The sequence below is a fragment of the Athene cunicularia genome (genome assembly GCF_003259725.1).
Source record: "Athene cunicularia isolate RWA chromosome 19 unlocalized genomic scaffold, athCun1 chr19_part1, whole genome shotgun sequence".
In the NCBI taxonomy this organism is placed as follows: domain Eukaryota; kingdom Metazoa; phylum Chordata; class Aves; order Strigiformes; family Strigidae; genus Athene; species Athene cunicularia.
Window position 1 is genome coordinate 4,670,456 of NW_020799124.1, and position 19,180 is coordinate 4,689,635.

General features: G+C 48.9%; 2 protein-coding genes across 2 annotated transcripts in view; one reads left to right on the plus strand and one right to left on the minus strand.

Moving 5' to 3' along the window:
- The first annotated feature begins 1,850 nt into the window (after nucleotides 1-1,850).
- Nucleotides 1,851-10,981, plus strand: TIMM22 (translocase of inner mitochondrial membrane 22). The gene is made up of 4 exons (XM_026861826.1): nucleotides 1,851-1,875; nucleotides 7,647-7,843; nucleotides 8,879-8,951; nucleotides 10,042-10,981. Exons 1-4 carry the CDS (start codon nucleotides 1,851-1,853, stop codon nucleotides 10,116-10,118), a joined length of 372 nt encoding a protein of 123 aa, XP_026717627.1. The 3' UTR covers nucleotides 10,119-10,981.
- Nucleotides 10,982-11,855: 874 nt separating this feature from the next.
- ABR (ABR, RhoGEF and GTPase activating protein) overlaps nucleotides 11,856-19,180 on the minus strand; it is a 23,320-nt gene continuing 15,995 nt past the window's right edge. Inside the window, exons 16-22 of the mRNA XM_026861496.1 lie at nucleotides 17,932-17,991; nucleotides 17,686-17,795; nucleotides 17,302-17,441; nucleotides 16,674-16,808; nucleotides 16,271-16,376; nucleotides 14,454-14,601; nucleotides 11,856-14,268 (exon numbers count right to left, since the gene is read on the minus strand). Coding sequence (XP_026717297.1) covers nucleotides 14,179-14,268; nucleotides 14,454-14,601; nucleotides 16,271-16,376; nucleotides 16,674-16,808; nucleotides 17,302-17,441; nucleotides 17,686-17,795; nucleotides 17,932-17,991 — 789 coding nt within the window. The 3' untranslated portion in view covers nucleotides 11,856-14,178. The remainder of the gene's footprint in view (nucleotides 14,269-14,453; nucleotides 14,602-16,270; nucleotides 16,377-16,673; nucleotides 16,809-17,301; nucleotides 17,442-17,685; nucleotides 17,796-17,931; nucleotides 17,992-19,180) is intronic.

The following is a 19,180-nucleotide window of genomic DNA, read 5'->3' on the forward strand; positions in this document are numbered from 1 at the left end:
GAAACTGCCTGTTTCAAAAGTAAGAGCCTGTAAGAGGCGCCAGCATTTTTCATCATTTCTGTCATTCCCAACTAGAACACTGAAGAGTTAACAGACATCTGTCTACCAAAAAAAGCCACCCCACTGAAAAAGGCAAAATGAGGAAGGAAATCTATGTGGTGAAGGAATATTAATTGTATTTGATATATTTAAAAGTCCCCGATCACTTTGCACACATTTATCCAAAGTTTATTTTTCTCTGCCATTTTCAAACATCAGCACTTTCTCAGGCCTTAGAGACACAGCAGTAAACCAAAGATAGCCTTACTGCAGCCACTTTTCTATGAAAAATGCAGATAAATATAAGTATGTGAAAAAAGCAATACTTGGTGCTCTTCCCTGAAAGGGGAAGATAAGACTTTGTGTTCTTTTTTTACTTAACTGAAATTTTTTATTTCAATGACTAAATGAAAGACTTAAGGGAAAGGGAATATCTCCATTCTTTATTATTCCTCACTGTTAGTTTTCTGATATATAGGTCATAATGTGGCATCCATTAACAATTCATAGAGAATTACCATAGTCAAGTAGCACAGCAAGTTCTTACTACCTACTCAGGCAAAATACTGCACAATTCTATTTTCTCCCTTTCCTTATTGTCTGAGAGGGATCACACGCTGGAAAAGCTCGCGTTTTATCACTTAACAGGAAACAAATTACAACAGGTATCCATTAGAAACACTAAGGAGCCTTGAACAGAAAACCATTTCATTTAATTTTTGCTGATCCCTGACAATGGAGAGCTGTGCAGGAAAATTAAGGACTGGAGAAGATGCGTGCTGGAGGCTGCCTTAGAATTAAAAAACCCCAACAGGACAGTGGAGGAATGCCCCACTGCTCTGAACTTTTTGGTGCATTTCAGGGTGATGCAAATAAAAGACCCAAGTTGTCAGCTTTGTTTCGGAGGGACTTGCACTGGAACTGCTGACAGCCCCTGAATGGGAGCAGAACTGTGGGGTATGCCTAGATGCACAAAGTGCATCACGGGGAGCCCAGCAGCAACAAAAACTAGGACAAATTAAGAGAAAACTGATGAAGCACAAGGAGTACAAGTCCCAGGAGACGAACAAGCCCTCTAATGTAGACCAGGATTTCATAAAAAAAAAAGCTATTTGTAAGGTTTAATTCCTCATATAGCAATGTCTCAAATTTTGTCTTGTTCTTACTCTGAATCTTTTATAGATTACTTGAATAAAATCAATTAATCATTGCAGCATCTTAATAACTCATCTATTTTACAGGTAAGGAAACAAAGGCACCTAGATTACTGACAAAATATCACAAACCAGTAAGGATCTACAGTGCCTGTTGATTTTAGCTCTCATAAGACAGCAGTTTTGCAGAAGACATACATATTTTTACACATAGGCACCCAGAATCAGAGCATAAAAGTTCAGCTTTGGTAACATAATTAAATCCAGAAAAAAAGGGATAATCTAAATTCAAGTTCAGCAATTCCTTGCTTCCAGACAGCTTGTATGAACAAACATGTTTGCTGCTGCTTAAACTTTTAAATCAGCTTAGCACACTTCAGATGAAATTTGAAGTAGCTGAGATCCTCCCAGTATTAACCACAGTCTTACAGAATAACTATTAAGAAACATGCAGTGGTATAATGCAAGCAAATTCCATTCTGAGATCCAGGTTCTGCTTTCAAGATTTCTTATGAAAATTATTTCCTTGGATTTCTTGGTTAGTAATCATAAGTACTTCAGACTTCAAATCCTCAGCCAAAATTTGGCACACAATAAACATTATAACTAAAATCAGTTATGAGTGTTTTTAAGCTCAGCAAAAAAAGATCTCAGTATATGGATCGTGTTGCCTATGAGGCGGGTAAGGACAAATATCAGCGCTTCATCAGCATGAACTCATCCTCCAGACAGGCAGAACTCTTTCCATCACTGAGGTGCACAGTATCGCTCACTCTGGCTCTGTTCATGTCAGTTGTCCCCACACACAAACACAGAAAGTGAATGCAAATTGCACTTGTTCTCAAGGCCCATGAGCTCAGCCTCCCATTTTCTTGCACAGAACAACTCTACTGAGCAGCCCGTTACACAAATGGAAGCCTCCCTTACCGAAAGGTAGAAGGCCTAAATGCCAAAAGCAGCAGGCACAGTTAATGAAGTGGGAGAGCAGCAGAAATAGGTGCTCAGCTTTCCAAGTTTCTATAAAAGCAAGTGATAATTTAAAATCTCCAGCAGATACTAAAATAGGAGGGTAATGAAGCAAGAGAACAGATGGCATGAAAAGGAAGAAGTAGCCTATGGAGTTTCTGACCTGTTTACCATAAATAAATAAAAAAATGGAAGCAAATCGACCCCCTGAGATGACAGAGTCGACGTGAGGGACATTAGTGAACCTGTCATGTGGAGACACCTATAGAAACAACTGTCATTACAGAGCAAAAGAGCACTGACTGGCCAAGCAGCAAGAACTTGGGAAAGAAAGCAGATGTGAGAGAAGGAAAGGGGAAGATTAGGAAATCCAGGACAGGATGAAAGTCACTCTGGATATTGCCCAACTAACACTGCTAGCCTGGTACACAGCAGCTGAAGGCCTAGAGCTGATAGGGAATACAGAGAAATGAGAACACACAAGCCAGCTCAATTTTTTTCTACTCCACACTGAATCACTCAGCAAGTCTGCTTCTGTGGCAAGTGGAATGTCACGATTTTTCATCCTTCATTAGGACTAATCAGTTCATTTGTTGACAGTATCAAAAGAAAAGCCAAGTGTTGGCTCAGTCAAGGAAAGCAACATTTTTCCTATTCCTGCAGGAGCTTGCTAGAGAAGGCATGCTCTGCAGGGAAAGCTTGGTCTGTCCCTGCCCGTGGAACTGTCCTCTGTTCTCTGAGAACAGACTCCAGAATCAATCTTACTCTTTTCAATACCATTAACATTCACTGTTATTAAAAGTAAGAAGTATGTTATTTTTTCCTCTTTGATATTGCATGTGATCTCATTCAAACTGTGAAAACAACAGCCTAAGCATTTTGTCCTGTTGTATCTCAGGGAGCTGGAAACCTTCTCCCAGCAAGAAACTCTTACAGCAGTTACCATGGTGACACTGGTAATAGATATTTAAAGGCAGCTCACTCATAATCACATCTATTAGATATCAGGAGGCTTTAGTAAGAAAGGCACAAAAAGCTTGACGCCAGGGAACCAACCAGGCTTAGTGATGGTATAAGTGGACAAGAAATTTATGTAGCAAGATCTGCTTATACCACCATTTAGCTGGACACAAAGTACTCCTGTTCAAATCTGAAAGGGCACTGAAGCTTGCAAGAATAAACTATTTTTAGTTAGTAATCTGAAAATTGGTTCCGAAAGCCTCATTTCGATAGTGGTAGCTCTATAAATCCTTTCAGAGCGGTCATTGCCAGAAGCATAATAAAAAGCTATGCTACAGCTCATCCCACTTTAGAACCAGGCTGCTGGGAAATTCCCTGGACTACCAACATCACCTGGAGGGAACCTTTCCAGCAGAGAAACACTGGTGGCAGCTGCCAAAACCGGTGCTCTCTGCACCCACCCCAATGGCCTGACACCAGGGAACCAACAAGCCCCGTTCCTGCAATGCAGCCACAAACCTGGCTCAAAAGGGACCTTGTGTCCCCATCTGGAGGGTTGGGTACCCTAAGGAATACTGTCATGCTGCTTTTTAGATGGTATTATGCAGTGAGGAAATTTGAATCTGGATAAACATGAAGCTGACTGCGTTGAAGATGTATCTTTCATCATATAGATGTTAAATAATTTATTTCTTTAGGTTCTAGTCTGTAGCGTTCCAGTCCACTGGAATGTAACACAGAGAATCTGCAGAATCAGATCTCTAGATGTAAAACCACTTCACCAAGTTGGCTAAACCTATGTAATAGTCATCAAACTGAGATTTCCTTTCTCTTTTTGCTGCATATTTCCATGACGACTCTCCTCCAGTATCAACATCTTTCTATTGGAAAGGTCTCTCAAAAGAGAATTTAGGCTTCTATAGCAACAGCTAAAATCCCTGGGAGATGATGATGATGATGTCTGAAACTTTACACGGATCTTTTTTTAGACCATGAGTTACAACACAAGCACATTTCAAACTTCATAGGTGAAAACAAAAGTATGTGTAATATTAGGGAAATTGTGAAGAGGGGAAGGAGTAACTTGCTGAAGTGGGACAAACACAAAGAAACCACCTTACTTTCAAAAAGGACGTGCACTTTGAGATGTAAAACTTTAACGAGAGCAGGCAGGATCAAACAATCATCTTGAAAACCCACATCCTGCTCCTTCTCTGAGTTACAGAACAGTCACAAGGACCAAGTCAGCTGATCCTAAAAAGAGATTTTATTGAAATATCTCTCTCTGCAGTCTATCTTATATTGAACTAGAGAAAAAAATAAATCAGTGAGCCAGGATGCCTTTTCAGTTTTAACTCCCATATACCTGCCATCTAGCTACAATTTAACCTTTCTTCAGTACTTGTGCTGTTTGCCATGGTAGTGACAGTACTGTCCAACATGGAAAGCCTTGCTACCTCAGAAGAAAAAAGTAACTGCACTCTCAAATAAATTGGTTAAACTCACATAAGCCAAGGGAAGTACAGAAGTTAAAGCAACTTTCCTTCAATGAATTCAAGTATATTTCAAAGCACTTCTCTAATGCCCTTCCAAATCTAAAAATCTTTTAAACAAACAAAAACCTAAACTACATTCACAACCTGAATGAGAAGCGGGAAAGCATCTGACTTAATATATAGTTGAGAAGACTATAAAATGGAAACATTAAGTGTTGCTGACAGAATCAGAGCCCAGCAGGTCCCAGCACACTTCCTTTTGTAGCCACTGGAAGTTTCTTCACCACACAAGGGGCAAGGTCAGCAGTGTGACCAACTACAAAGCAGCCATACTTTCTGCTGCTGGTGGAATGACTGAAAGCTTTTCCTTTTTTCATGAAAATATCCATTAATTTATCCCCTCTTCCTCTCATCTCCCTGGATCATCACAGTTCTGGTAAGAGGAAAAAGGTGCAGACAGGTAGGCATGAGAGAAAAAGCATGGATTTAATCTAATTACTGCTGACTTCCTTCAGCCACTTCCCGTCCAGTTAAATAACTTCAGAAAAGACTCTGGAACAGGCAGTTTTACAAAATAAAGTTGAGCGCTATGAAAACATGTTTTTTAAAATTAAAAAAAAAAAAAAAGCAATGCCAAAGTGACAGTCAAAGCCTATGCAAAACCTAAGAGCTCTACAAGTAAGGAACATACGTAAAAACAGGATTTCAGACAAAATCCCCATCATTTCCAAGGTTTATCCTCTCTGGAGAATACTGAAGTGTGGGAGAAAGACTGAGACACTCTAAAGGTCAAGTGAAATGAGATTATTTAATATCCCCATGTGCTGCCCTCTGCTGAAACAGATGCTGAGCATGTTGGAGCATCATGTCCATTGCAGGCTGTAGAAAAAGTCATGATCATCTGCACCTAATGCTGTCATCACACAAAACGAAAATGTTTCATCTGGGACTAGGCAAGGTTAAAAATAACCTAAGATCTTATATTGGACTTAACAGCTCCAAGATGAAAGTGTCATTTCAGGGACAACATTCAGACAGTTAGAGCCTGGTGAAGGAAAAGGATCAAATACATTGGCTATACACGTCTGCAATAACAAAGCTTCACAGGTCTATAAAAAAAGAAACAGCTGGAAGTTTCATTTGAACAACTTATTTATCAAAGATATGTTGAACTCTCAGATTCTCGCTCCAAGCCTTAATCCCCCATCTGATTTCACTCACATGAAAAGTCTGTTCAGGCAGATGAGATTATTCAAATACTCAAGCACATGTATTTGTTCATGTGTAAAACACAGAACAGCATGAATGGGAAAATGAGAAAACTATTCAAACACCCAAGCAGGAGAAATAAATATAGATTTTACATACTTATATTTATTTAAAATATTTTATAGAATTATATTTACAAAATATTTATTTATAAAAATACTATATTTACCAAAAAGAGAGTAACCCTGCATTCTCTCCAAAACCCGGGAACAGAGAAAACAGAGTCAAAACAATATTCCAGGTATACATGTAAATTCTCAGTGCTCAGATTCTACATGCCTTTTTTCCATTTATGCCTCTGGAAAATGGGCTGATCTTGAAGTCACACTGCAAAGCCTAACTAGGTTATTTTGGATCAAGGAGAAGATTGAAATCTAAAGTTCAGGGCTCCTTAGGGAAATCGTCCTGCCAGCAACCTTCTCTACCTTGTAAAGATACTGGTTTAGTACATTTTAACAGTGTGCTTTTCAACAGTTTCTGACCTTAAAAAAAAAAAAAAAAAAAAAAAAAAAAAAAAAAAAAAAAAAAAAAAAAAAACCCCCAAAACCACAAAGAGAACCAACCAACAAACAAAAGGAGTAAAAATAGTGGAGGGGAGAGCACAGGGCAGGTGGATCCTACTGATCCAGCCAGTAGAGGGCAGTGGAATTTAAGAGGAAAGTTGTTGAAAACGAACTTTGTATAATGAGATACTTATAGTGGTAAAATCATCAATTTAAATTGTTATTTGAACCTACGGATGAAGTCCTAAACTAAGACAGAAACAAGATAAAGTGCAAAGGATAAAAAAGAAAGAAATGTAATTACTTCATGGTCTCTAAAGAGTTGCATTTCAGGGTATCAGGAAGATTTCATACTTAATTCATAGTTTTAAAATAATCATTAAATCTTTTAAATAATTTTCACTTATTGAAATACACTACTTCGAAGCATACCATTGAAACCATCACAGCTATTTCTCAGGGGTTAAAAGACTATGGGTAACTTTAAAATTAAAATAGAGAAAGATCAAAAAATAAGTCAAGAATACTATATTAAAGGCATACCTATCTTCACTTATGCTGACCTAAACAGAAAACCGGTTCTAGTCCACAAAAACAAGAAAGCACAACAGGCTAAGCAAAGTGAAACACAAGCAAAGCATGCAGAAGATTTTTAACGTTCACGGCACCTTGTTTACCAAGGGTAAAACACAACATTTCTCACCTCATTGCCAAACAGAGCAAGCACACAAGAGCCACGGTTTCTATGTGATTTAACACGAGCTAAGCTTGCATTTTACAACAGAAAGACAGATTTTAGTTATCCTCGCTGCTCGCCCACCAGGTGCTGCAGCAACAGGCTGTACTGCAGCGGCGGAGGGGGCGTTGAGGGGGAGCTGTGGTCGGGGCAGCCAGCTGGCGGGGGGGGGCACGGACCTGTAACATCGGGAGAAGGGCGGGTGGAAAAGAGGCTGCAGCACAGCAACCCCCGTGTTTAGTCTTTCGTCCTCGAGGCCTCCTCCAGTGGCTGTCACAGGTGGCATGGTGGGGTCTGTCTGTTTTCCTTCCTTGCAAAGGAAGAGGTACTCACAGCCTTTCCTCAGCACAAGCTGTCAGCAACAGTGTCTGCAGGATCAAGGGACAGGCCATTTGCACTCTTGCACAGCCCCTTTCACACTGCAGCGTTGACAGACAGTGGAAGCGGAGGTGCTCTGTTTCCTGTGGGCAATGTACTGCTCGAATCCAGCCAGGGTTCATTTTATACTGTTTGTCCTTTACAGGATTTGTTCTGGGAGGTGCGTTTGGGGTCTTCACAGCTGGCATCGACACCAATGTTGGGTTTGATCCCAAGGATCCATATCGCACACCAACTGCAAAAGAAGTCCTCAAAGATATGGGGCAGCGAGGCATATCCTATGCAAAGAACTTTGCCATTGTGGGCGCCATGTTCTCCTGCACCGAATGTGTGGTAGAATCTGTGAGTAATAAATTCTTAAGTATTATGAAATGTTTTCTTGTACGCTTAATAATCGCTTTTACTAGATCCAAATAAGTATGTATATCCCCTTTATAACAGGGTAAGAGAGTAGGCTAGTTTGGTCTCTTTCTTGGCCATCAGAGCTTTTCAGTTTAGAGACGAGTTTCAGAACTGTTGTCTGACAGAATGAACAGAAGAGCATGCAATAGTGAAGTCCTTTTCGGGTCAAGTCCTGAACATATTGGCAAGTATAGGCATTACTTTTCAAAACCCTAGCTACAAGTACTTGTTACTTTAAAACATCAAACTGTGTGTTGCAACGTGGTAATTTGAACCTCTAAAAAAATCCATATGCAGAAAGGGATCCTTTAATGAAAGTTCTTAAGTAACAGGCCTATTTTGTCTTGCCCCTGCAGCAAGAAATGTTCTTGTACAGCTCAGTGGTAGATCTATCATCCGTTTTCTTAAATAGAAAAATTAGCCTGTTATGAATTTTGAGTACTGCCTTTTAATTGAAAGACAATTATTTCTTAACTACGAAGAAAAGTGTATTTGCCTGCGTAATGGAGCAGAACAAAGAGATCTCTGCACTGGTGAAAAATGAGCGTGCTCTGGCTATGGAAATAGTACACCTTTGTCAGCAGGGTGCTGTGCTCTCACCTGTGCTGAGAACCAGGCTGCATGGCCAGGCTCAGTGTTGCACTCCTGTAGTTACAGTGCCTCTAAAATCTCTGAGCTGGCACCAGTGCACAGCGCCGTGTTCAGGGGGCTGTATTGGCTCACCTGGGAATCTTTGCCATAGCACTGCATTGCACCATATGGATTTGTCTTACCTCTCCTGGTGACCCGTTCCTTCCTCTTCTGGCCCTGCAAGTCCTGTGTTTGAGAGTGCAGGGGGCCATCTGCTGAGAATAGAGGGAAAAGCATCCTCAGCTGAGAAGGGCCTGGAAGGTCATTTAATCTTTCTTGGTATTAGTACGGATACTGAGCGTTTGTTCCGTATTTACTTGTTGATTCTGATTTTTAATTCCACAGTATCGTGGAAAGTCAGACTGGAAGAATAGTGTTATTAGTGGCTGCATCACCGGAGGAGCAATCGGCTTCAGAGGTTGGTAGAGCCTGCTATGAACTATTTCTGTGATAAGACTCTAATTCAGTTACGCAGTAAGCGGTGTTTTTAACAGAACGCTACAAATCTCTTTGCATGGTGTTATGGTGATGTCAACATGAGAGCATACTCCAGACTGGCAGAACTGCTCTCTATTGCTTTCCTGTCAGCTTGAAAGATATGTGTGGGTAGAGAAGGCTTGGTCATACAGGACGGTGAGATTGGAGGAAAATCAACAGAATTGACTTGAGAGAAAAATCAGAAAATGGTGTTAGCTCTCCACACTCTTCTGTGGTGTTGTGGGGAGGGAGCCAAAAATACATACTGAGCAACTCTGAAGCTACAGCTCTTGTGTTAACAGAGCTCTACTTATATATACTATTTCACTGGCAGTAAGTCTGTTAATTTGCACAGTGTGTAAAATGGTTTCCTCCTTTCTCATATGTCAGTTCAGACAATTCTATATAGCTGTGAAAGAGCAGGAACACTGGGATTTTAGTCCAGCAGGCACCAGTGGGGCCTTTGGGAAGCCTTGAGTGCTAACAACATCTGGAGAAAAGCCCCAAGTAGGAAGAGAGCTGCTCTGCTCATCAGAAATATCAAACTTCTCTCACCTCTGCTTGAGAAAAAAACCTGTCCATAGAGCATAAAAGAAGAAAGTGCTACTGAAAGTGCTTCTAATTGAGCTTGTTAACTTGTGTCTGTCCTGGACCTAATCCTCTTGGAGCTTTCAAAGCAGTAGCTGCCCTTCCTATCCCTCCCTAGTCCAACTGCAAAGCCACTCGCAGCGCTCAGATCAGAGCATGCTCAAGTCAGCAATGACCACTGGCATTTTCTATCCCTTGGAGGGAGACTTGGCAACACAGCACCCTGCCAGCGTGCCGGGCTAGTCCAGCCGTGGTAGTTTTAAGTCCAGTGTGTGCCAGGTTCCCTGCCTCACCCTGGGCAATGGTAGTGCCAGTGTTCCCTGCTAGTGAACCACCGGGTTCCTGCAGGTGTAAGCTCTTCAGGCCAGCACAGCCTAAGCTAGTTTCTGGGAAGAAAAATCTCCTATTTTGTCTCATTCTTTCCCACCTTTTTTGCATTGCAGCTGGTTTGAAGGCAGGGGTTATCGGCTGTGGTGGGTTTGCTGCTTTCTCCGCTGCAATCGATTACTATCTGCGGTAACAGCAGGATCCCTTGGGAGCAAGTTTCCCTTTAGTTCCAGTGCTGCTGCTAAGAGCCTGCATCACGGCAGAACCATCAGGGTTACCTTCCCACTGCCTTCGGAGTCCTGATCAGTGCAAGCTGGATGGTGTTGGCTGCTCTTCCTGAATGACTAACAATAATCTGGCTCTGAGCCCTGGTGTGCTGCTTCAGGCAGACTTGCGGGAGTATGTGAGGAGGGAGCCAGGCGCAGCGAGCAGTATCTCCAGGACGGATCAGCTGACTGTCAGTTTCCAGGAAACAAGCCTGGACTCTGAGCTTTTTCAATCCTTTGGGTCTGATTTTGATTAACTCTGTTGCTAGCATCAAAAGAGACAGAAGGACAATCTCCAAAAAGAAATGCAGTGATTTAGGTTACCGTGTGTTTGAACATGCTGCAACTGTTTAACACTTACCAGTTTGCAGCTTGCTACTCTGTTGGGGAGAGGTAAGATCCTGTGGAGAAATAAGTTTGTTCCAGGCTTTTCTTAAAATACCAGCTGAAGAGAAACCACCATCTGTACAACTTGTCTTATTTCAAGTACAGAGATGAGAGCCAGATTTCTTTACCATGTCTTAAAGGGAAAAGCAAAAAATGAACCCTTAGCCTTCGAACCATGTGGTTACTGGCAGATGAACAAAACAGTTTAAGGGGAAAAAAAAGAGGTTGTTGCAGAAGTATAATTCTGTGTAGCCACTTGGCTAGCCTGATTTAACCTCACTGTGGGAGTACAAATAATCTTGCTACTGCTTTAACTGCCACAGGCTCACATCATTAGTTCCAGCAGTTTGATAGTGAGACTAGAAAGCAGAGTTGTGAGAATAAACCGCTGTTAGACAGATAACTGGGCGTTCACTTAGCACTGTCTGTTTCCCATCACGTCCCTGAAACACCTCTGAGTGCCCCAGTGTTACACTGTGGGAAGCAAAGTGTTATTTCTGCAGAACATTGGTACTGATGTCAAAACGTATGTTCATTAGCTCAAGGAACTGCTCCCTTTTTGATTTGTGTTCATATTAGCCCTCTTGCTCTTCAAACCAAGCTCTGTTCTCGGACCTCAGGGGGTAATTTTTATACTCAGAAGAGTTTAGGCTTCATTGAGCCACTCCACAAGGGCAAACACCCACCCTGATCTTTCTGAGACAGCGGGATTTCAGATTGAGTGCGTGCACCTAGTAGGGCTTCTCCCACCCACTTCCCCTCCTTTGCATCCATGGTTTGACATCCCAGAATGGTGACAGCACTCGCTTACCTGGAAGAGCAAAACTAGCAGGGTGGTTTGGCTGATACTGTGGGCAATGGTCAGTCTGGAGGCATATTGTTTCCCATTCCCACATGGAAAGAAGTGGGGAGACAGCACCATGTGATCTATCAGATGAGGTTTCCAGAGCGCCTGATGTCCCTTGCTGTGCCTGTTCAGTATCCTCAGGCCAGAAGCTGTGCAAGTCAGCTGAATTTTAAGCTTGAGTAATTCTGGGCTGAATCCAGACTGACTCCAGACAGTCCAGGTTTTTTCCTCCAGAACGTACTGAAATGCAAGGATGTAGCCCAAACCATAAGATGTCTCTTAAAAGATTGCCTGGCACAATGCCTCTGCTTATACCACTGGCTTGAAGTGCAACTAGGAAGATTTCCACGACAGAAAGAGAAGAAGCTGTGATGCCAAGGTGATCAGTTAGTGCAAACAGCAACACCACAGGGCTCCTTTTGTGCAAATGTTGGGGCTTTGCATTTTTATTAACATTTTTTTTTCTCCTCACATGGTTTACAGCCATTTAAAGTTTAGAATCTACAGAAATTGAAACAAAACACAAACAAAAATATATCCTTAACAACTTTTGAAAGTCAAATATTAATTAACAGTTCTATTCTACCTGTAGCTGCAAGAGTCCACCCTCCCTCTTTTCCTTCCTGTAGGGACAAGCAAAAGCCAGTCACGGGGACGGCCGCAGCCTGTTGTGCTGGGGCTGTGTGGACCGGGCCTCCAGCCACTGTCGCAGGGGGGATTTGGCTGTACAGAGTCTCCATCTGGAATGACAGTATCGTGGACAGACTTGGACACATGTAACAAATCAGACACACAGAGAGGGATCTGTTGTGCAGTCAGATCTAAAACTCGGCCTCCCTACTGGGTCCAGGGCCAAGACAGGCGCCTGGTTATTTTCTGCAATGCTGTTTCCCTTCTGTTTAGCTGGTAGTCAAGAGGAGCAGGGTCTGGAGTGTGAGCCCTTTGGAGGGGGACTGAAAGACCTCCTCTCCTTTAGTTGCTTTGCTGGTGCAGGGCTGGCAGGTGCTGCCTTCCCCAGGGGGGGGGGTGGGCTTAGGACATACCTGGTGCATCGGTGGCAGGCGGCCAGGCTCTACCGGGAACAGTCTGTTAGTCGGGAGGGTAAAGGCAACGCTGCTGTTAGCAGGGATACGCTTGGTCACTTCCCATCCATCTCCATTTGGCACAGGAGAGCACAGGGCCAACGCAATCGGGGATGGGGGGGGCTTTTCCCACGAGAACACGGACTCAGCTCACAGAGCGAAAGGTTTTGTGTCCCAACAGGTACCAGCACCTACCTGGGAGTGTGGGAGGGTGAGGGGTGTACTGGGAGCCAGGCGCTGGGGCGGCCAGAGCGCAGCCTGGCAGCGAGCACAGGCATGTGGCCGTCCTGCCCTGGGACGTGGTGTGACAACTCCAGCCACCAGCCTCAAGGGTCAGCAACTGGAGCTGCTAACTAGAACAGACCTGAGCTGGCTGGGCACGGCTCACCCAGCAGCAACTGCTTTGTGAGAGAGAAAATGAAGCACTTCTGCCTTCAGTAGCGAAAGCCATGAAGGCTTTCCTCCTCCCTCCCGTCCCTCTGCGCTGGTTTCCAGCTGCTGCAGAGCGCTCAGCTGGCTGGCACCGGGGCAGGGCCACGTGCTGCCATTTGCCCGGGGCAGCGGGGACAGCCAAGGAGGGAAACAAAAACCTCCCCGTTCTTGTGGCCACAGCAGGAACGCTGGTTGCCTGGGCAGGCTCTGCCACAGGGCACAGCCAGTGTCAGCAACCCTTGTGGCAGTGCTGGGCTGGCAGGGGCGTGCGCCTCGCTACGGCAGAGGTACAGGCATGGGGAAACAGCAGGGATCCCGCTCTCTGCCCCACCATGGCTTCTTGGGGAAATTGTGGGATCCACGTGCCCTGATGGGACCCCATCGGTGCTGGGGCACAGACCTGGGGTCAGCCCGTGGTGGAGGAAGCAGACCTGACTGTCTGGCTGTCCCTCAAGCCTGCCGTGGATTGAGACCAGCACAGCACCCCTCGCTCCAGCCTGGTGTGATGGGTTACCCCAAAACGCTACTTGGAGGCGAGATAACAGCGAGGCAAGTAACCGCCACGCTACACGCACACAGGCAAAGCACAGGATAAGGGCTGTAGAGGGGACTGGCCTGAAAGCACCCAGAAGAGACGTGGCGAGGAGGAAGCAGCACCTTACTCCTCTGCTCTCGTGGTCGCAGGTTTGCTCGGGCCAGAGCAGAATCCAGGCACGGGGTCCGACGTTTGCGCAGGCAGCAAGCCAAAGCAGAGCTGGTGGTCACTGTCACCGGGGAGGGAAGCCCGTGAGCTCCCAGCCTCTGAAGCGAGCCGGTGCTGCACATGCAGGCATGGAGCAGGGGAGCCGGGCAGCAGAACAGGCACTCGTGGCACGCTGCAGGCTTCGAGCTGGGCGAGACAAGGGGCTGCCTGGTAGGTTTGAGTGGGCAGAAAGGAGTCCAGGAGAAAACTAGCCGAGGGGGAAGCCTGTGTCCACAGCCCTTGTCAGTCACTACCTCTTCCGTCGAACAAATATACATAAAACCAACTCTTGAACACAAGAAGGGACATAAGACACGACTACTTTACAGAGAGGCACGGTGCCTGGAATGGGACCGGGCCACTGGTACGCGATTGTACAGGAGCTGCAGGCGGCACCGTCCTGGGTCCGGGCCGGTCTCCCTGGGGGGCTGTGATCCAGTCCGTGTCCCCCAGCAGGGAGCTGGGAGTGTTTGCAGCTGGTGCCTTCTCCCTGCAGGCTACACGTCCGTGGAGAAGTAAAGTGTGTTGCGTTTCAGCTCAGTAAAGGAGATGGGAGGATGCTGCAGGTAGTAGAGAAGGACCTGGACCTGTAGCAGGCAAATGGAGGGTGTTAGGCCAGAAAGGGGCAGAGCTGCCACCTCCCAGCTTGTCCCTGTGCAGCCACATCCAGCAGAGTGACAAATCTACCCAGACAGGCAGGTAAACCCCTCTGCTCCCCACCCCAAGGGTGCTGGTGCGGGCTGTGGCCCCACACTGCCAGCACAGCTCTTACCTGGGCCATCACATCGTGGGACCAGATGTCGGAGGCCAGGGTGAGGTGTCCCTTGCTCTCCCCCTCTGAGGGTCTCAGCAGTGTCGGCCCGAAGACTGTGGCCAGGTTGTGGAGAGACATTTTATTGATGGGCTCCTTTTCAGCGACCCTGCGGGTTAGGGGGAGAAAGGGAGCATGAGCTATGGGGCAACCATGGGGCGATGTGAGGGGCTCTCCCTTCTCCCAGCCCCGCCGGGGCACCTCTGGCTTGCCATTGCCCTTCACAGCCCCTGGCAAACCCAGGTGCAGGGCAGGGAGCTCTGCCCCCTTCACGGCCTCCGCTGGAGCTGCTGGGCCTGGCCGGGAGCCCCGGGGTGTGATGTGGCAGCAACCAAGCCCTTGCTTGCTTATGTGCTGCGGGGCCTCCACCCTTCCCGAGCCCCGGCAGGGTACGGGGAGCTCCACACCAGCCCGTGCCTCCCCGCACCCACTCCCCCCACGGCTCCCTACCCTGCCGACCCTGTGGGACCCCAGCCAGCCTGCATCGAGGGAACCAGGGCCACAACATTGCCATGTTAGGAGGCAGCTGTGCTCCCCGGCACAGGCTGCACGGTTGAGCCCTGGCCAGGGGAGCAGATGTGGGAACTGGCTGTGCCCGGTTCTCAGGATGGAAATGGATTTTTCCTTCCCCACCCCCCAGCATCAATCACTTTTTCTGTTTGGTTTTAGCCAAACCAGAGGGAAAAAAAAAAAAGCTTTATGATGCAAGTAACATGAGCCGCGAGCCCCAGCCCCAAACTCGCAGCCAGCTCTGGCCAGGCTCTGCATGCTGCACTGCCACCCTGCCCACAGCCCCATGCCCTCCACGGCTTTCGGGCCCCCAGTGAGCCCCAGAACTGTTTGTCCCCAGGTTCAGATGGGCTTCATCTGGTCCAAGATAAAGCTCAGCAAACCACACATTGCTGCACTCGCCCTGGGATGAGCATCATGGGGCATCACCTGCAGCTCTGCGACACATCCCCAGAGCTGTCTCTGGGTCCTGGCCACGCACTGCAGGCAAGTTACAGGGATTATTGCACCTTGTTTTGCAGGGCTGGTGGGAAGGGATGTAGCCCTCAGTTTTTCTGCTAAGGGGGACACTGCACAGCTCCCATTTGAGTCCCCATCCCGTGCCAAGGCCAGCTGCTCCCCATGGAGAGCTTGTCCAACCAGCTGCACACTGTCTGCCGCAGCCAAGAGCTGCATCTTGCCAGAGGACGTGGTGTGCTCCCTGCGGAGCTGACCCGCATCAACGGCCGCGCGCTGCACAGTCCCTGCTGGCACCATGGCCCTGGGGTGCCAGGGGGTGCTCTGTGGGGCAGAACGGCTCTAGGATGTGTCCAGCATCCTACGGGGCCCATGGAGAGGAGCTGTGAGAAGCCAACACTGCTTCCAGCCAAAGGGACTCACGGCATGCTGGGTCCCAGCCTGAACAGGCTGCAGCCTGGCCAGGACCCTGGTGAATGTGACAGAGGCCAGGGAGACAGGGCAGGTGGGACACACCTGGGGCTGCACCCTCTTGGAGGGGCTGGGAGAGGAAAGGGCCGCTCTGGCACCTGCCCAACGCTGAGCTGCTGTTGCTGGCCCCAGCTGCCGCCCGCAGCCCTGCTCTGCACCAGTACAGCACCATCTGCCTCCAGTTCGGGATCAGCCTGTGGCCACGCAGGCATCCCAGGGATCAGACAGCAGCTCTTAACTCCACTCGTGTCCAAACCCTTCAGCAAAGCAGCAAGACAGACCTGTCCTGACCTCCTGCCTGTGCCGAGCAGCCCCCAGGAGCCGCAAAGCTGAGCCATTACCTTTTCAAGTGCTCCAGCAGGAAGAGGAAGGTGATGAGGTTGGGGTCAGGCAGTGAACGGAGAAGGTGCATCATGCAGTTCTCCTTGGCAGCAGGATCTGAGAGGGCTGAAAAGGAGGGAGAGGGCTCAGGGCAGGAGCTGGTGACATCTTGTGCAGCCACAGGACCCACCGTGGCCAGATGCCTCCCAGAAGCTGGTGCATGAGTGGCTGTCCCTGCCCCGCAGGGCTCTGCCCGCACCCTGGGCAGCAGCACCACGAGCTCCGAGCCTGGAGCTGGCAAGGACAGCCAGGACCAAGCTGGCCAAGCTGCGAGGGACCCTCAGGAGTCTCCCATCCCAGAGCAGGCAATGCCAAACAGAGCCACGCTTGGGCACCGACCCCTTCCCCATTCCTAAGCCTTACCGATCCCTTCCATGAAGGCGGGGTAGAGTCTGTCAGTGAGGAGGGGCTCGGGCAGCTCACGGAAGTACAGCTTCAGCGTGCCTGCGATGGCATTGATGTCCATGTCACTCAGCATGACCAGGATGTCCTTGTTATCTGTCCAGAGAGCACCCACATGTGACACCTCCTGCGTCTCCTTCCCCCTCTGGGTCTCAACCCCCCGTGTCACCCAGGCAGGCTGCCGACTGGAAGGCAGGATGAGCACCACTGGGTCCACAGCCCTGTTTTTAGCCAGGCTGGGGCTGGGAAGAGCCAAGTGGTTCCCTCCTGGCCGGGCAATAGGATGTGGAACAATTTGCAAATCCATTTGCAATGCTGCCCTGACTCAGTGTCTCCCAGGAGCCAGCCAGGCAGGGCGGCAGCTCAGAGACACCAAAGCACAAACAAGGCTGGGACCTCCGGGGGTTTTTCCTAGCTACACCCTCCTCCTCACCCCCAGCCCCTTCCTGGGCACAGCGGTGCATTTTGCACACCTGCAGTGCAATAACCAGACCCTGGACTTGCAGGGCAGGGACCAGGGAGGCCTTGGTGCCTGGAACCCTCCCAGGGGAACATGATGTGCAGGGCAGCCATCCCTCAGGACACTCACTTGCATCGAAGACAGCTTTCAATGCCTGGATGTCAGTGGCGACACCAGAGATCCTGTAGATGCCAACCTCTTCGATGCCCCTCTTCTCCACCTCCTCGATGCACTGGCGCACGATGTAAGGCACCTTGGAGCGCTCACGCCTGCCTCGGAAAGTGGAACCATAAGCAAAGATTTCTGAGGGACCCCGCAGCAGCCGGCCCAGCCCTGCAAACCCTGGGCCAGGGGCAGGATGGGCGGGAAGGATGGAGCTGGCGAAGGAACAGGCAAGTCCCCAACAGAGAGCAAAATCCGAGCTCTCTGCTGCTGGTGGGAGCGAGGGGACATGGTGCAACCCCACACGTACAGGGACTGGAGCAGATCAGCCCCCCCCAGCCCTGCACGTACTTTGTCACGACGCTGATTTTGACCCCAAAGACGCCAGTCTGCTTTTTGGATGGGGTCCTCTTCAGGCTCATGTCTCTGCTCGTGAACTTCATGGAGAACTCCACCTTGATCTGCAGGAGACAGGTGGTGAGTCCCAGCAGCCCAGCCCAGGCCCGTCACCTCCATGTTGCATGAAGGCACAGCACAGCCCTGGGGAAGGGGCTGCAGTCAGAGCGAGGGGCTGTGGGTCCCTGTGGCCCTGCTTACCCCGTTCATCTCAATCACATCCATGTGCCAGTTCTTCGTCTGCACGGCCTGTGGGTCCAGCTGTGAGGAGAGATGCTGTGTGAGCTCCGTGGGTACACAGCCCCATGCCAGACCTTCTGCCACCCCTGAAGCCCCCGACCCACAGATGATGTGGGGCACGGGACATGCTCTTCCCTGGCAATGTGCTGCCTACAGCAGAAGGATGGAGAGGGGAAGGTCTGGGATCCCTCTGGCCGTGCCCGATGCCAGGTGGGCTCAGCCTCCTGCCCTGTCCCCCCTGAGCCCCTGCGAGGCGGTGCTTTAACCCACACCCAAGCAGCAAGAAATTTCCAAGAAATTAGGACTATTTCTGGCAGCAGATTGATGAAACAGAACTAGGGCAGCGTTTTCCATGCAGAAAAACAACATCTCCCCATAGCCAAGGCTATTTATAACCCCTGGGAATGACAGGCTCTGCTATTTCTGGCTTTGGGGCTAGTGGGGGACTTGATGATGCTGCCCCAGTGCCCGGCTGCCCCGACGAGGTGCTGGCATTCCCAAGGCCTTGGCACGTGCCGCAGTGGGTGCCGGGCCCTGGGGCTGGGTAGAGGCGCGTGCAGTTGCCTTTTTGAGGCTTTTCAATCCCCAGCTGGTGGTATCGATTCAGCCCCATCGATCCCTGTAATGCACAAGGCGGGCAGTGGGGCAGAGCCTCACACTAACGTCCCCTCGGGGAAGGCGATGGGATGTGGGAGCTGGCGGGGGCTCCCAGGACCATGTGCACGCAGCTGCCGGGCAAGGCTTGCACCAAGCGTGCGGTGTCACTGCGCAAGGACACGGGAGTTTCCTACAGCTGCTGGGCTGGGAGATGCTCTGGGTGAATGCAAAGATATCCAGGGCTGCTCCTCCAGCCACGGAGCTGCTGTTCCCCTGCCCCAGCCTCTGGCTGCCCGTGAAGCCACCGCACATCATGATGGGGGAACCTGGGGTCCCTCATGTCCCTTCTTGCGCATCAGGACCCCATACTCACAAGGACAGGCTCGAGCTGCCCTGGCTCTTGGCACAGACGCAGCACTGTGGCATCGTCCCACACCCAGCCCGGTGCCACAGTGAGCCCAAGCAGCTCCTCGGCCATCGTGGTGCCATGGCAAACACTGCGGTCTCCAGCACAGCCCAGAAACGTCTCCTGACCCAGCGCACGGGAGAGGCTGGTTAGCACCAGCCACCTCCTCCCCACCAGCCCTGCGGCTGCTGGGAATGGCAGCGGGGG

Excerpts from the sequence above, each read along its gene's own strand:
- TIMM22 (XM_026861826.1), top strand. The coding sequence starts at position 1,851 with ATGGATCGTGTTGCCTATGAGGCGG. Across the intron at positions 1,876-7,646 it reads TCGTGTTGCCTATGAGGCGG|GATTTGTTCTGGGAGGTGCG; the intron begins GTAAGGACAAAT and ends TGTCCTTTACAG. Across the intron at positions 8,952-10,041 it reads AGGAGCAATCGGCTTCAGAG|CTGGTTTGAAGGCAGGGGTT; the intron begins GTTGGTAGAGCC and ends TTTGCATTGCAG.